Below are 16610 nucleotides of genomic sequence, written 5' to 3'. Positions count from 1 at the left end.
AAAGTCTGTATGTTGAAATTCAGCCGACATGACATTTCCTCTGGATTTAATTGCTTCCATACAATTTGTATCTGCTAGTCACGCAATGCCCCCGAGCCCCAAATACACTGTTACAAAGAAGCTCTTGTCCTGTAGTAACCTCCATCAGAGACAGAATTTTCAGCTTTAACCAAAGCTTCCAAAAGGAAACAAGTCAAAGCCCAAACTCCAGTTCTTCCAACGTGATTTGAAGGAGTGAACAGCAAAAAGCTGGAAAGGGCAGACTTTACAGATTCTACACTGTCAAACCTGTTCAAAGTTGGACACATCCATCACCTTTGGAAGCAGACAGCTCTCCACACTGTCCTTTACCAATTATGGAATACAGATGGCCAGGCAGACCAACTGTTAGATGTTGACTGTAGCAGCTCACGATAAAAATAAGCCTACTATTCATTTTCTTTCCTTGAACAACCCAAACCATTAGTAAAGACAAAACCCTTTCAGATGATATCAGAAAAAACATCTGGTTTTCATGGTAGCATTCTTAAATTAACACCTGTATCTATTCTATACATATCTTTCTAAGAATATGCTAATTGATATTATTTTCTAATGACTAATGCATAAAGCAATTGTATTTTCAGCTCACGTCATGAGATGAATGCATGACAGTTGTCATTCATTAATGCACAAATACTCCTGGATTTTGGGTTTAACACTACAACTGAAGGACAAATTTAAGACAAGTTTTTTTTAAACCAACACAATTCTGCATGTTCATTACTAATTTATTAGCTTAAAAGTATACATGGGTCCAATATATCAAATTCTATATATCAACACAACAGTGTGTTATCACCGATTCCTTAAATAATTCAGAAATTCATACACAAAAATTTAATGCAACTTCTGTGTCTAGACAGTCCTTTACAATAAGTTTCTTAAATATTTCCTCAAAAGAAGCCATTCTTGATAACACTTCCAGAGTCATTGCAGTCTTGCCTAAAGCTTTCTTCACCGATGTGTTACAGCTGAATCTAAAATGTAGCTTATTTCCTAACTCAGAAAACTCAGTGGGAGAGGGAACTGGATCACATTCTGCAAACCAAAATGTGTCCCTGAAGCAATTTTATTCCAGTGCTGCTTCTCTCCTCAGATTTTAATAAGCCCCACATTAACCACTAAATTGTTTTAAGCATCACAGGCAACATGATTTTAGATTCTGAGAAAACAGTCTATTGATCATGAAAAGACATGATCTTGGACCAGAAAATTAATAAATATAAGCTTTCATCAGAAACTCTGTAGCTGCTCCTACTGTCAAATTCAGAGGAGAAAAAGTAGCTCATAGATCCATGGTAGTCTTTTAAGTGGAACTCCACCACCATCACTAAATCAGCACTTGAATTACAATCACAGCTTGAAAATTTAGTTTTGATGTGCACATTCCAATCTCAAAACTTCCTGAGCATCTCTAAAATGAGTTACAAAGGTGAGCTACAGTTGAATTTCCGTTAATTAAATTTTCATATTGTATCACAGCTTTCCTGCCTGCTAGGAACTCTTTAATACACTCACTAATTCCAGATAAAAGCCATCGGTAGTAATATATCTTGGTACTTTCTAGCACATTATAACTTATTTTTAATAAAGGGATGCTGGCAACGGGAGCAGTTCGGGCACTAAGTCCCAGACAAACAACCACTGGTGATGGGGAACAAAGCAAATGCCTCAAGGTGTGGATTAGATGCTCCAAAAGCTGCACGATTCTGTGAAATGTGTCTCTCTAATGCACAACAGCAAAGCCAGCAGGGATGCACGGATGCACAGGCTCTTGCTTTGCACCACCCTTCTACAAGGACCAAGGAAAGCCACAGCGAGGTAAGTCCCCCCTTGCTGGACATGGGACTGTGACCACAACTGTGGGACAACACTGCAAACGTGTCCTACAAAGGTGTTAGTGCTTTCCACATTCTCATGGGAACTTAACTGAGTAACCCTCATGCATTGTCCATCTCCTCCCCCATTTCCAGTTGTGTAACTACATTCCTGAGATGGAAAAGTTTCTCTATGATGAAGCACAACACCAGTATAAAACAATAAAAGTTTCTACAGAATTAATACAAATGGTTTTCAGGGAAAGGCCATATTTGAAAATCACTGGAGCACGTCAACTGTCTTAGCATTATTTGTTTTGTCATTCTCAGGAAAAAGGTATTTTCATTCTATTTATATTACTTTTCTTCTGCTGTCCTGCTGAACGTGCTCAGTTTTGTAAAACTGATCATGTGTTAAATCAAGTTTCTCCACCAACAAAAACCAGTAAAAAAAAATTTGAACATTTTGATTAAATCAAATATTGCAAGGAATTAGTCTTCTTACACTCAAGCAGAATTTAATGGCCAATATGTCCTGGTAAGGCAAATGTTCCTTGTAATATTTTAAAAATAACAGTGTGATCAAGACAACAGTGGGAACGGTTTTACAAATCTGCACAGTGCAGACATCAAACTCTCCATAATCTGTTTAGGAGAGTCTGAGCAAGAAGCTCTCTACATACACTGAGGAAACATTAAAACCTCGGTCTTCATTTGAAATATGAAGCTTTACCACCTAAACCCAAATCGGTGGAAAGTAATACTTGAAACATTCTTTTTACAGGATATGTGTACACAGCCCAGCATGAGGATCTGATATTCCCACTGATATTCCCACTCACCAGCACAAGAGCTATGCAAGGCAGTTTGCCTGTCTTTCCAGAAACTCTTTTTATCAGAAATAAATCACACTTAAATTTTTTTCCACACATGCACACACAGAAAAATGCTTTAGATAACATTGCTGCAAGTGTGTGTTAATGAGTCTGTTTTCCACCCCCCACTTGTGCTGTTCGGTATTTAATTACAGGGTGGAGTGGTCCCCAGGCTACTTATGTTTCTTCCAGTCACAGCCAGAAAATTTCTGCAAGAACTGACATGCAGGAGTGCAACTGCTTCAAGTTGTAGCTGGTTCCCTGTCAACAAGGTCAGCTCACTGTTCATTGAAACTCCCACTAGTACTTCTGTTTAATAATTCATCAAAATATGTTTAAATACAACAAATTGCATTATAAGCTTCAACAGATAATAAAGGCTTTAACAGGACCTAATTTAGCTATTTACTCTTAGTTCATTTTTTAGTTTTCTTTTCCTAATGCCTACAAACAAATCTTTATCATCAAGCTGGAAAGCACTGGCTTTTTTTTCTTTATATAAGGAAATGTAACCTTGTATGCCTGGATTAACCAAATATGATTTTCAAGCACATCATCTGATTTGAATCCTATATGTTACTGAACATAGTTTTAAATGCTGTTTTCCATAAACAATCTTAAATTTCTGCAGAAAACTATATTTTCACCTGAAAAACATTACACCACTATAAAATACTATAATTCATATGTTAGTATTTTATAGCGAAATATTACTCCCCAAAGCATTGGGGTATAAAGAAATACATCACATGTGTAAAGAAATGCATGATTCCAATTAATTTTTAGATAAATGAGGGAAGTTCTGTTGGATAGGTAAAACTGGGGAAACAAAACAAAGACTATCTTGGGTAACAAATTGAATATTGTATTTTATATCAAAAAGGATGCGGTTAATTGGAGTATTACTGCTGATAGGATTTGGGAAAAAACAATAAACACATTTTGAGTTTTTACCCATGCTTTCTATTTAATAAAGGCCTTGCATTTTTATCCTAAGCAACAAGAATCCGTCGACTTGGAAAACTCTGTCTCTAGGTCAGAAAGGCATGACAGGAAGGTGAAACCACATGAACTCATTTTGATATTTGGTATTAGTCAAAAAACAAAGAGCAGACAAAGATTATGTTATGCAATTTTTAGGCAGAGGTATCTAAAAACACCCCCTAGCCAAACCCTAGCAAGAATTCACATTTAATATTTATCTGTGAATGGTCTGTTTCAGTGCTCCTGTCAGTCACCTATTTCTCTGTCCTTGTTCTCTCGAGAAAAATACATGCAAAGTGTGAAGACACAAGATCTTCTCATACAGGTGATAAACTAGATCAATAACAAACTCCTAAGTTTGGACCCTTGGACATGTCCACTCAGTACCACAAACGATATACAGAGACAGACAGAAATGTATTTCCGTGCTTTGCTGGTAGCTCTGAGTGTGACAAAAGTAAAAAATCTAAACTCTGCGCAGAGTAATTTAAAGACCGGGCTCTTGAGTAATCCGTTGGAGATTCCAAACCCACGATGCAAAGAAATCACTATACAATCATGTAAATTATGACTTTTTTTCATTTTTCTAAACAGTTTTGTCTCTCTTTCCCTTCACACATTGTCTATAAGCCATTTATGATGGTTGAATACCTACTCGTGGTTTAATATGAACGTGGTTTACTCTTCTGACAGAGAAGGCTGTAGCAAGGAAATGACCTCCTGGAACTCCCTCAACACCTTTAGGCAGAAGCTTCACCAGTAAATATTCTATTTCATTAGCAGACATTTTGTCACTGCATTATTTACCAGGTTAATGCAGTGCCACTTAATTTGCAATGAATCTGGAGCTGAGTTACAGAATCTACCAAAATAAGGCACTGTTGCCTTACCACGTATTACAATTACTACATTTTTTCAGGCCTATTAGACTGTTTTGAATCAAATACCAAACGTAACAAATAAAGCACTCTGGCCAAAATGACCGGCCAGAAGGGATATCGGCAGTTGTGTTACCACATTTCTCAAAATCTGTCACCAGAACAAGGCGGGCTCCGACCGTGTCCCCGCGGCCGGGGATGCTCTGAACACCCCGAGGCCGGAGCGGGCCACAGCCCCCGCTGCCTCCGACAGGTACGGACACGCAGAGCCCCGCTCCCACATGCCGGAAACTCCCTGGAATAACTGTTATTGAACTCGTTCAAAAAAAAAAAAATGGTTTCAGAATCTTGGACGTGTGGGCAAGCACGAAAGGAATACGGCAGCGACAGGCACGGCAGGGCTCCCGGCCGGCTTCGGGAGCGCCCCCCGGCCCTCTCTCGCCTCCCTCTTCCCCCCGGGAAGGAGTTTCCTCCCGGGATGCCGCATCCCCCTCGGACGCGGAGGTCCCCTCGCCGCCTCGCAGCGCTGCTCCTGCCCGGCCGCCCCGACCCCGGCCGGGCCCCGCCGCACTCACTTGAGGAAGTAGCGCTGCCCGGTCTGCGTGAGCGCCATCTCCCAGCCCGGCGGCAGCGGCCGCTCGTCCGTCACGTCGCAGGAGCGCTGCCGGAGGTGCCCGTGCTGCGGCGCCGCGACCGCGCCGGGCAGCGACGCGGGCGATGAGTGCGAGCGGACGTGAGCGGGCGCGGGGCGCGGCGGGGGCCCGCCCGAGTCCGTGCTCGACTGCCGCGAGTGCGAGCCCGAGTCGGGCTCCCTGAAGAAGGACTCGGGCAGGATCTTCTTCCGCCAGGAGCTGGGCCTGGGGTTCATCACCGCGTTGAACAGCGCCTCCAGCTCCGTGTCCAGGTCCTGCGTGACGTGGATCACCTGCTGTCCCGGCGGCGGGGCCGCGGCCGCGGGGTTCATTTTCCGCCCCGACGGCGGGCAAACCGTCCCGGGCGGGCGGTGACCGGCGCCGGCCCCGCTGGCGGCCGCCGCCGAGGACGTGACCCGCGGACCGAGCGGGCGAGGCGGGAGCGGAGCGGACGAGGCGGGCGGGCAGCGCCTCTGCGGCCCCGCCAGCAGCGCCGGTGTCCCGGGCGGGCGGGGCGGCCCCCGGGCCGGGCCGGGCCGGGCAGCGGCGGGACGGGGGCAGCGCCGGCCCCTCCCGCCCGCCCCCGGCGGCTCCGGCCCGGCCCCGCCCCGCCCGCAGTTATGCAACTGCCGCGGAAACTTGGGGCGCGGGACGGCCCTCGGGCCGGGCTCGGGGGCCCCGCGGAGCCCGCCCCGCTCTGCCTCTGCTCTGCCCCTGCTCCTCTCCTGCTCCCCTCCTGCTCCCCTCCTGCTCCCCTCCTTGCTCCTCTCCCTCGTCGCCGCACTCCGTCCTGTCCCGTCGCGCCCGCGCCCGCCGAGGAGCCGCGGGGAGCGGCTGCCCCGGCCCGGCCCGAGCGCCGGGGCCGTGGGGCCTGGGGAGCCTCGGAGCGCTTTGTCTCTGCCAGGCTAGCGAGCTTTGCTCCAAAACCATCGTTCAGGAAGTTCAGAGGCTATGCTAATTTCTGGAAGAAAAATGATGCATAACTTAGTTTGCATACGAGCTTAATGGCATGATTTAGTGATGCTATGGCGATGAGAGGGAGGAATGAAGCATTCGTGGTGACATGGACTGTAACCACGTCGCTGTAGTTTAGGTAAGGTTTGGCCCTTTGCTGTCAGGTACGAGTCCAGTGCAAAGCTGTATCATGTATTTTCTAATTCCCTCTCCGTAGGGGCTGTTTCAAATGCAGACGTGATGCTTTGTGGATCTCTGCTGATCGCCTGTTCACAGTCACTTGTCCTTGGTTTAGTCTATACTAGAAACCAGAGCTGTCATCCAAATGCATTGCTGAGGTTTTCTACAATTAATACATATAATTTCTTTTAAATCTTGTCTCATTTTCTGGTGCACTTGGAACAACTTTTGAATGGTGATATGACCAGCTTAAATTCAGTAGCTGTGTCAATAAAGAACAATGTTATTCACTTTCCAACTTCACTGTTGGTTTTTACAGAAGGAAGCATACAGTGTTTTTGTGACTACCCATACAGAGATATAACACGTTGGCTACACAAACACATTAACTTAAGTAATGCATTTTGTCATTTTATTTCTGCATTTTGGACAGACTCCAGGCTATGCTGATCGATAAGAATACATCCTCCTCACAAATCAGAATCTACACTAGAAAAGTCTGAGGTAATTTTTTTTCTGAACATACTTATTTCTTAAAAAGAATCATGAACTTTTCTGAACTGCTTTTGGCTTCTCCAGCAGAGGACTTGAGCCTGACCTAACCACATTTGTCTCTTAATCAGCGTTACATGTAATACTGGTAATGCAGATTCTGAGAGCGGTGGTTTAAGCCTGTACACAAACTTGGATCAGGATCAGCTAGCTCTGTGGAACAGATCCTGTGCACTTCCTGATTGCCTTGCTTCAACAAATATTCCCTTTCGTTTACTTTTCCTCACATTTCCTGTCCATGTTTCCATTGGCTCAGCAGATCTCCTCCTTGGGGTTTCCTTTGCTGTTCTTTGTTTTGTGTTCTTTTTTTGTTATTTTCCCCCATATATGCTGCGTTTCTGATCAGGAAACCCAGTACTCCTGAGACTTATTTATGCTTCCCTTCCCGAAGAATTTTCCATGTTATCTTTTGTACCATTCTCCTGCTGCTTCCTTATTGTGTTCCTTGCTGCAACAAGCTCAGAGAGCTGTGCTCATCACAGCACCCACTCTCCAGGGTTAGGCAGACATTACATATCTTTTTTGTCTTTCCTGCAGTTTCCTGATTTAAAACCTTTGGATATGAGATTGTGTGTGCACGTGGTTATTGCACAGCTAATGATCTGAACATGAGTGATTTTTCATACAGCCTTTAAAAGGGCTTTTTTTGCTTCCTCCAGGCCTCTGTATCCTTGAGTAAAGACACCCCACACCCCTCTACCTGTTCCAGTCCTCTCCGGGTGACAAGCCCGTTCAAGGGAAGGCTCTGACAGTCTCATTCATGAGGCCATGTCGTCTGTGTTAATTAGACCACCTTCATAAGAGAGTGTGGCATCCTGTGAGGACATGCACATTTGTTCTAAACCTAAGCAGCATTTATTACAGCTAGAACTGTCTTCAGTGAGATGTATTTCAGCTGCAGTTTTTACTGAATAATACAATTATCTGCTATTGTACCACTTGGTGTAGGCTAAAGCATTTTTCTCCACAAATCTGAAAGTGATTAGAACTGTAAGAATACATTCTCATATTGTTGTTATTATTATTTAGAAATACTAACCTCCTTCTTTGGACACAAAAATAGGATATGACCACCAGCTTTTAGAACAAATGATTCAATATGTTCAAGTCCATAGAAGACAAAGACACTTCTATCACAATGGGATTGTATTGTGATATAGGAACCAAACCACTAATGTGACATAGAAGGCTCCTTATCATTACTTTTTTATTCTTATTACAAGATCCTTTGTAAAAAAGTAAGACAATAACATTATTTTTCTCAATTTAATATGCTGTTCAAATGTTTTTGAGTAGTACGGAGTTTTTTTGTTCAACTGAAGGATTTATTGAAGTCCAGTACTTTGAGTATACCCTACTTGTTGTGGATTTTCTAGGAGCAAGTTCAATCTATACTTCAGTGGAAACCCAAGCAAATAGCTCAGAAGAAATAAGTGCACTTTTAAATGTACCCTTAGATGATGAGCATCTAATGAGTTAAAAGAAACAATACCACATGTTGTAATTTTTAATCCAGATCCATTGCTGCTCTGTGTCAAAGCCCTACATAAATTAATTTTTCTGAGAAAGCCCACATAGGTGAAGCTGCATGTGTGCTATCTGTTAGAAAAGAAAACATTCAGGGTCCCTGGGCAAGCCTTGTGCTTTTGGGTAACCTAGGCACAGGGACACAGCACAGCCTGGGCTCTGCCCCTGCTTTGAGTTTGTTCTGTGCAAGGAGACTCCGGGGGGGCAGTAACCACTGCTGGGTGCTCCACGTGTGTCAGTTGAAAAGCCATATAGGTACAGAAGACTTGTGTTCCTTCAAACTAAATAATGAAGAAGGAACACAATGGAACAGTAAACATGTTTCATGGAGTTTGGCTATAAAAAGGTATATATGTGCAGCACACATACTTACACTCTAAAAACATACAATTTGTCATGCAAATAATTTTTATCTGTTCTTATGGCAACAGGGTATCGTTTGATAAACTTTTTTGTGTATTCTGCTCTTGCTAGTAGTTCTGTATTAATCTAATTTTCAAGAGGCTTCTGCAAAAGTGTACTTCAGTAAATATAGTGTGTTTGTTAACAAAGGGGTCAATGCTTCTTTTTGTCTGTGTGCATTTCCCAGCTGTTTGTTCCTCAGGTGACTGACAGCTTCAAGACTTTGGCTGGCACCTCAGGACGCACGCAGAGCATGTCCTATGTAGGCAACTGTGCTGTGGTTTATTTAATACAAAAACCTGGTGTCTGTTAGGAGTTTCCTCAAAGCAGCTGTGTAAGCATATACCTCCTCAGACAGCAAAACCTCTGGTGTGGGCAGGCTGCTAGCAAAAAACCCCATTCTGTCAGCTCAGTTCATGTTGTTTTATAAGTTGATGTAATTTTACTGGCAAGCAAGCTACGTGGACATCTCTGTAGATGACTGCTCAGACATTCATTTTGGAAACAGCTGCTCTAACCAAAAAATTGCAGCAGTGTTTGAGTCTCAGAGACTGTGCCTTAGAGCAGAGCCAGCAGAATGGGACATGCAGACACTGCTCCTCCCCAGCAAAGGCAGGTGACAGGGTCTGCAGTGGGGATCCCGGGGAAGCTGCACTGTGGAGTTTGCAAACAGCTGAAGCCACGTCAGAAGTCCCCGTGCTCCAGCTGCCTGTTTCAGCCTCTTGACTGAACTCAGTGTGCCCTCTCCCAAGAGACAGGGGAACAAATACAGAGACAGGCCATCGCTGGTTTGTCTCAGCCATCTCTGAGTGCTGCTGACAATGAGGTTTGCTAATATAGCTGACTTCACACATAAATGAATTAGGAAATGAATTCTCGTTTGTGGAAATGGTGGCAATGTTTAAAGGACAAAAAAACTGCCAGTTTTGCAGACTTTCAGTTACTCAAGGCAGATTTGGAAGATGATTTTTGGCCAAATTCAGTGGGATTAGTAAGTCCCAAAACAGTCATGTAAGATAAAGTGGGACCTGATTTGCTGCTTCAGAGTTGAAGTCCAGAATTACAAAAAGAAATACAGAAATTATTATAATACAGTGTGATCTTATTGGCCTGAGTTGTTCTGGAGTTGCTCTGTCAGCCTGAGTCCCTGTGTGCACACTGCCAACAGCCCAGAACAATGACCTGGCCAACAGGGCTGAAACAGGGAGTGGCTGCAGAGCAAAAGCAGCTCAGCTCTGCTGTCTCAAGGCAGGAGGGCAGCACAGGGCAGTGCTGAGAATCACACCAGCACAAAACATGCTTTTTTAGCATAACTAATTTAACTTGCAGAAAGATACAGTTTTCTTCTGTGTCAATAAACTGCATGTACATGGAGAGGGTTTTCTGATGTGGATTTTGCCAGGAAACAAAGCTAGTAGTTTAATTATAATCAGATTTGGTAGTCTCCATATCCTGTTTCTATAAAGCAAGTGCAAATTCATTAGAGAAGATATATTAAATATAGCTTTATATGCCACCTTTCACTTGGGAGTTTACAACAAAACTGAAAAAATCCAGATTGAAAAATCTAAAAAACCAGATGCAAAGGTGAATTCTTATTTTACCAGTATCCCTGGGTTACTGATGCAGATGCCTTTTCCCTGCCCTCCGAGGTGCGGGCAGCACTGCGTGGTCACACTTGGCACTTCAGGTGCCAAGCCCTGGGCAGCTGTCACAGGTGCTGTGAAAACAAGGAAAGGGACAACTTGCAGAGGTGTAGTTAGACCAGTTCCAACCTCACCTAAAGGCAAATCTGCCTTTCCAATAATGAAGCCCAAATCCTGCTGCCAAGCAGCTGCTTTTCCAGGCTCAGTTCTTCCCCCAGAACAAACTGAAAGGTAAAAATTCAAAAGCAACACACTTGGTGTAAAGGATCTTTCTCCCTCTCTCTCTCTTGTCTGTTCGTGGATCACTGTCAGAGTTTGAGTTTCTCTCAGTTTCACCCAGATTCAAAGTTTAACTTTGACCATCCTCAACTGAGGTAATTTTTTGTAAAGGGAAAAGGTGTTTCATTTTCCATTCTCAGCATCTGCCTTCAACTGTCCATTTTACTCAGGATCCCCAAGGGAAACCCTCTCCCTCTATAGCTAGCACATGCTTCAGGATGTGACACGTAGGTTGCCAGCACTTACCATGATGCCAATCAGCTCTAGAGCAGCTGGGTTTTTTAAAAAACTTTAAGAGACAAAAATGTGAATATATTCAAGTTCATCAGGCAATGACACAAAAAGCTTCAAGGATTTGTATCTAAAATTCCTGTCTTGCTGCCCTGAGTTACAGACTGTGGATGTAGTGAGAAAAGATGGAATGAGGGAAACCACTCACCTACTTTTTGGCTGTTCTTGTGTCTCACTGAAAAAAGAGGCAAATTACATAAAAAAATACGAAACAAAAATCCCAAGTAGTAACATTTAATTACCATGTACTATATATGAAAATGATTCTATGAAAAAGGTCACCACACAGGGATGATAAAAGAAACACGTTGCTGATTCACAGAGAAAGGCAATTCAGTTTGTTCACACCATCGCCACACTGCACAGCAGCTGCGGAACAGGCAACTCCACGTTCCAGAAAACTTTTTTTAAAGCACTTCAGTCATGCAGGTTTAATTTGAAATAGTAGTACAGAAGTACAAAAATCCAAAACAGAAAGAATGCAGTTTTGAATGTAAAAACACAATTAATACAGAAGTTTATGGTGTTGCCATGAAAGACGGTGAATAGTTATTGCCAGAATCTGTATGTTATGGTTCTCTCTCGCCTTCTTGTCCTGTCCTATATACTTTAAGGCCTTTATGATGCACCCTCAGCAGTGACACTAAAGCATGGATTACTAAAACCATTTAATCTCAATCACAAAAGCTGCAAAATACTGCATTAGAATACAACTGAAAAGTGACATTTGACATCATCTTTATTAGACATTTTTCTTAACAATGGAAAAGCATAATTTTGGTTGCAATAGCTGGTCTTGCCTTTATGAGCACTATCTGAACAGTGGAACACAAACCATGGCATCGGGGCACAGAGACCAGAGTTAGCAGAGGTTAACACTATTCTTAACCTGCCTCCTCACCCATAGCTCTGCTTTTGCAAGTTTTCAGACCACCTTCACATATAACCAGTTTGCCAACCCAGTGCAGGCCACTGGGCTGGCTGCAGAAAGCCTCAGCTGTCCTGCGGGGTCACAGCAGGCTCTGCTAACAGGAGTGTTGGCTCGGTTATAGGTGAGAAGGGCAGAGCAGCAGTGTCACACCAGCCCCCACTGACCCAGTCCTCAGGAGGAAAAGGGCAGCAGTCCCACATCGGCTTTTACACACACCTGAGTCTACATGGGAGAAGTCTTCCTGCAAAGTATCATTCTCACCAGTATAAGGGTTTAAAAAATATTTTAAAGAGAAGCAAAAGAGAAAAAATTACTTTATAAATGTAACAGTAAATATGCAGCTTCAAATAATATTGAGACAGTTCTACCAAAGGTAGGAAAGCTCAAGCAGATCCATACTAATTTAGAGCTAAAGGAATTCTCAGCATAGTATGCTGAATGCCTCCATTTGCAAGTAATGCAAACCCAATTACCTCTCTTGTATCTGTCAGATTTGCAAAGCTGGCAGCCGAGGACATTTGGCCTGTAATTACTGGCTCAAGATCCTGGCACAGGAAAGCAGTTCATCTGATCCAGATGTTTATTTTTCCTCAAAGTGTATTTGTGAGCATTGTTTTGAGCTGTTTCACAACCTGCTCAGTAGGAGAGCAGGCAGGAATTGAGGCTATTTCATGTTGCGCACTATTCTCCTGCAGTGGTTCGTCTTCATCTCCCCCAGTGCCTGCTCCAGTTGCTGGATCAGGTGGAGAAGGGTAGCAGGGTCAGTTTGCAACACCTGGGCAGTTTGATCTTCATTCTGGTTAAGATATAGCTTCATGGTCACAGCAGGCTTGATCTGTTGTCTCAAACTTCTGCTTGCAAGCTTCAGGAGCGGTTTGGTGAGATGGGAACAGGGAAACAAACAACGGTTATTGATGTTCGTACCTACAATTCCCACCAGGTTTGCAGGATCTGCTTGGAGGACTGTTCAGAAACCCTTTTTATCCACATTAAAGATACACACAAGCTATTACTGAGTACTAATAGCATTACAGAATACTAATTCATTACAGAATACTAATCCACTTTAATCAATGCTTTCATAATATTTCTGAAAATTAGGTGATAATTAAGACCAAATATATTTAGTATATGCTAACACTTTTAAAACACCAACGAAGCCACAAATTCAGTTTTCATCAGACAACAAGTACTTTGCACCATGGCATATCCTGTTCATCTTACAACTGGCTGGCTGTGAGGCATTAACAAAGTCATGTCAGTTTTAAATGTGTGAAGTACTGCTACCTCAATTACTTTTACACTGTTTGTAAGTTTTTTATGATGTTAAAAAAACATGAAGTAAAATATGGAATACTAAAAGCATCGGGGAAGTCACCTGCACATCCAGTCTCCACTCCAGATTGTGGTAGCTGGGCAGCCTTGGTGCCAGCTCTCCAAGAATGCTCCTGATCTCCTTCCTGTTGTCAAGGTACAGCTGGAGCAAGGATTTGTTCAATTCATCTGAGAACCCCAGAACATGAATGGAATCTTGAAAGTCAATCTCAGAAATCTAGAAATAACAATTTAGGCCTTAATATGGAACTGTGTAATCATCATTATTTGTCGAAAACCAAATAAAACTGTAACTAAACATCACGCATGATGTGCAGTTATTTTCCTGCAGGAATGTCCAAGTACAATTCTACACCTTGGACAAAACAAATATCCAGGTTTTAAGGGATTTACAGATGTTGACATACTACTGCAGATTTGCATGAGTTTCAGGACAGTAGTAGATCATTTTTTGAAAGAAGAACATTCAACCCCCTCACATGTAAAGCCTTTGTATCAGAGAGCAAAACACAGCGCAGGGGAGCGCCCAAGCTGTGTCACGAGGCAGGACACACTGCAGGAATCCATTTATCAGGGGTGTTCCTGTGCCACTGATATCCAGACTACAAACAACGGGCAGTGATGTGGTGTGAGCAGCACCAGGCACAATGCTCAGGCTCCTGCCCCAGGTCACAGTCCTTGTGCTGACTGCAGCAGCCTGGCCCAGCACTGGGGCAGCAGTTATTGACTCCATGGAAAATGCCATTGTACCTCTCCAATGCACCATCCTGCAAACACAGTCTGTGACCAGTCAATTCTACCACAATACCCTGTAACCTGTCAGTCAAGTCCCCTTGCTTTAAGGAAAGGCTCTGCAACATTTCTACCCCCTCCCCACCTGCTCTTGGGAGCAACACTTGCCTGAATTTAATCTGTCTCTGTATCCCTTCTCCATGTAGTCATTGTTCAAATATTCTACTATATCAAGTTACAACGGAAACAGCCACTATCCAGCTATTATTCTTTTAGTATCTGCTTACACCCACCCAAAACTTTGATAGCAGGAGCTGAAAAAGCTCTCAAACCCACCACATGAGACAAAGACAAGGAATGATGAATAGGGGGTTAGTCCAGCCCATGTCCTGTACAGTAGCTGGACAACAAAATCTTGGCTTGAGTTTTATTATTTAGAGCTCAATCCTGAAGGATGCTTCTCTATATGGAGTAAATTATGCTATTAAAATGTTGTCAAGTTTTAGCTTCAGATACTGAATACAAATTCCAGGCATCCACAAAAAAGCAGTGTTTCAATAAGACAACAGTCTGAGACACCTGTCTCTGAAATTAAAATAATACATGTCATCAAAATTTTGAGCTACATTTTTCCCATTCACCAGTATTTTCAGAGGTCTAAGTGTTCAGAAGACATCTCCTGAGTGCATTCCTGAAATACTTACACAAAGGTATCCTTACCATAAGCTTGGAGCTCTCAGTAAGAAGATAGGTTAGTCCCTCTACTCCATGCTGAATGGTGTCAACGCCAATGTCCAGCTTTCCTTTAAAGAAAGCACAAAGTGCCTTTTACTTCCTCGTTAACTACTACAGCAACGAGACTCAAAACTGCAAACTTATCCAACACTAACTTGCAAAATACGTATAGAAAAGAAAAAAAAAGAGGGTTTCACGCCTTTCAAATAATAATGTACATGTTAGAGACCCCCTAAAACCAAACCATCAAAACAAAAAAACTAAGAAAAACCCAAACCAGTTTCTTACGGCATGGTACAGAGAAGGGTTTGTGTCGGTAAGGAGGGCCCCGCAGCCCCCCACATTGGGCAGGGAGCGCAGCCCGACCCCGCTCCCTCGGCCCCGCCCCGCCGTGCAGCGGGGGCTCGGGGGTCCTTCGGCGCAGAGCCCGCCGCGTCCCTCGCTGTCCTGCCGCGGAACCGCTACGGCCGCGCCCCGGTCCCATCCGCCCGCTCCCCACGGCCCCGCGAACCCCCCGGGCCCGGCCCGGCTCTCACTGGCGGCGGCCTCGCAGGCCCGCGGTGCCGCTCCCCGCCGCAGCTGCTCCAGCGCCAGGCGGCCCAGCTCGCCCACGGCTGTAACGAGAGAGAAGAGACCCCGCTGCAGGACGCGCTGCAGCCCCGGCCCGGCCCCCACCGCCCGCGGGCCCCTCGCGGCCCCGACCTGCGCCGCCCGCCCGCGGCAAGCAGCCCAGGTGCGCCCGGTGCTCCGCCGACAGCACCAGCAGCATCGCGGCATCCGCCACCGCCGGGCACGGGCGGGGCTCCGGCGGCGCCTGCGCGGGGCCGGGCCGGGGGCGCGGCCGCTCCCGCCCCGCAGGAGGGGCTGTCCCGGACCGGCCGGGGATGGCCCCGGACAGCGCGCACGGGCTGCGCTGGGGGTGGCCGGGGTGACGGGTCCCCTTCCAAGTACGTGTTGCTGCAACAGAATAAAATTATAATTCTGTGTTTCCTGCGCTTCCTGATAATTCTGCTATCTGTAGGTCTGCAGTTCAAGCCCATTTCCATTTACAGCCCCGGTAACGAAGGGATCTCGCTGCGCTGTGCCGCCCAAACGCTGGTGCTGCTGCTCCAGTGTGCTGAAACCACAGCAAAATGCATGTTCCAACCATGTTAAAAAAAGAAAAAACAAAAACAGGGTGGTAAGGTACTAAAATGATGCATAACATCTTCTCGTAACTCTTCTTTCCTTTAAGAAATAGCTCATTTTATTAAACAGAAAGGCTGGTCAACTTTTGAAGGGTTCATTTTATAACAGAATAGCGGGTGGAGAAACACGTTACTGCATTTTGTTACCAGATGGAGACAATGGCTTTTCCTCAGACAATGCTGTGTTTTTCCACGCGGCCGACAGTCACGGGCACTGTGCGGCCGTCCCGCACTCCCAGGTGAAATGCTGTGCCTGCCAATAGACGTGTTCCAGCATAATTTTTTCAATTTATAAGCTTATAAATTGCCATAGATATATCTACAGGAAGTGTCTGCTATGTTATGGCTGGGAAATAGGTACAAGCTCCCGAGAGGCCGGTGGGGGTCCTTACACTCAGATTAATTCTGTCTCCTTTCTTGGCCGAGTTTGGCGTTGCTGTTTAGGACAAGACCTCCCCCAGCCGTAGGAACTGCACGCACACATGCCGGTGGAATTCCAGCCCCGCACTGTCTCCTACCGCAGGCTGCAGGAGCTCCCTCCCGGCACGGCGGGGCCCCGGCACGGCTCCGTCCCGGCACGGCGGGGCCCCGGCACGGCTCCCTCCCGGCACGGCGGGGCCCCGGCACNTCT

At 44.9% G+C, this 16610-nt stretch overlaps 2 protein-coding genes across 4 annotated transcripts in view; both read right to left on the bottom strand.

The window, feature by feature from the left end:
- The window catches only part of WWTR1 (WW domain containing transcription regulator 1), a 49511-nt gene extending 43925 nt beyond the window's left edge, over positions 1-5586 (bottom strand). For both annotated transcript variants that reach the window (XM_017835423.1, XM_017835422.1), the window contains exon 1: positions 5172-5586. In XM_017835423.1, the coding sequence (XP_017690912.1) occupies positions 5172-5560 (389 nt within the window). In that variant the 5' untranslated portion in view covers positions 5561-5586. The remainder of the gene's footprint in view (positions 1-5171) is intronic.
- Positions 5587-8831: 3245 nt separating this feature from the next.
- Positions 8832-15591, bottom strand: COMMD2 (COMM domain containing 2). Of its 2 annotated transcripts, XM_017835409.1 has the most exons (5): positions 15495-15583; positions 15329-15406; positions 14778-14860; positions 13369-13542; positions 8832-12852 (listed from the first exon to the last, which is right to left on the bottom strand). In XM_017835409.1, the coding sequence occupies exons 1-5, from the start codon at positions 15559-15561 to the stop codon at positions 12655-12657; spliced, it is 600 nt and encodes a 199-aa protein (XP_017690898.1). In that variant the 5' UTR covers positions 15562-15583; the 3' UTR covers positions 8832-12654. The 2 variants fall into 2 exon arrangements, with proteins under 2 accessions (XP_017690898.1, XP_017690899.1); XM_017835410.1 differs by lacking the exon at positions 15329-15406 and having other exon boundaries at positions 15495-15591.
- Positions 15592-16610: the final 1019 nt, after the last annotated feature.

This window comes from Lepidothrix coronata, unplaced genomic scaffold (genome assembly GCF_001604755.1).
Source record: "Lepidothrix coronata isolate B3197 unplaced genomic scaffold, Lepidothrix_coronata-1.0 Scaffold256, whole genome shotgun sequence".
In the NCBI taxonomy this organism is placed as follows: domain Eukaryota; kingdom Metazoa; phylum Chordata; class Aves; order Passeriformes; family Pipridae; genus Lepidothrix; species Lepidothrix coronata.
The sequence above is the reverse complement of the archived record's forward strand: the minus strand, read 5'-3'. Positions and strand labels throughout refer to the sequence as shown.

Excerpts from the sequence above, each read along its gene's own strand:
- COMMD2 (XM_017835409.1), bottom strand. The coding sequence starts at position 15,561 with ATGCTGCTGGTGCTGTCGGCGGAGCACCGGGCGCACCTGGGCTGCTTG. Across the intron at positions 15,407-15,494 it reads GCCGCGGGCGGGCGGCGCAG|CCGTGGGCGAGCTGGGCCGC; the intron begins GTCGGGGCCGCG and ends CTCTCGTTACAG. Across the intron at positions 14,861-15,328 it reads GGCCTGCGAGGCCGCCGCCA|GAAAGCTGGACATTGGCGTT; the intron begins GTGAGAGCCGGG and ends CTTTCTTTAAAG.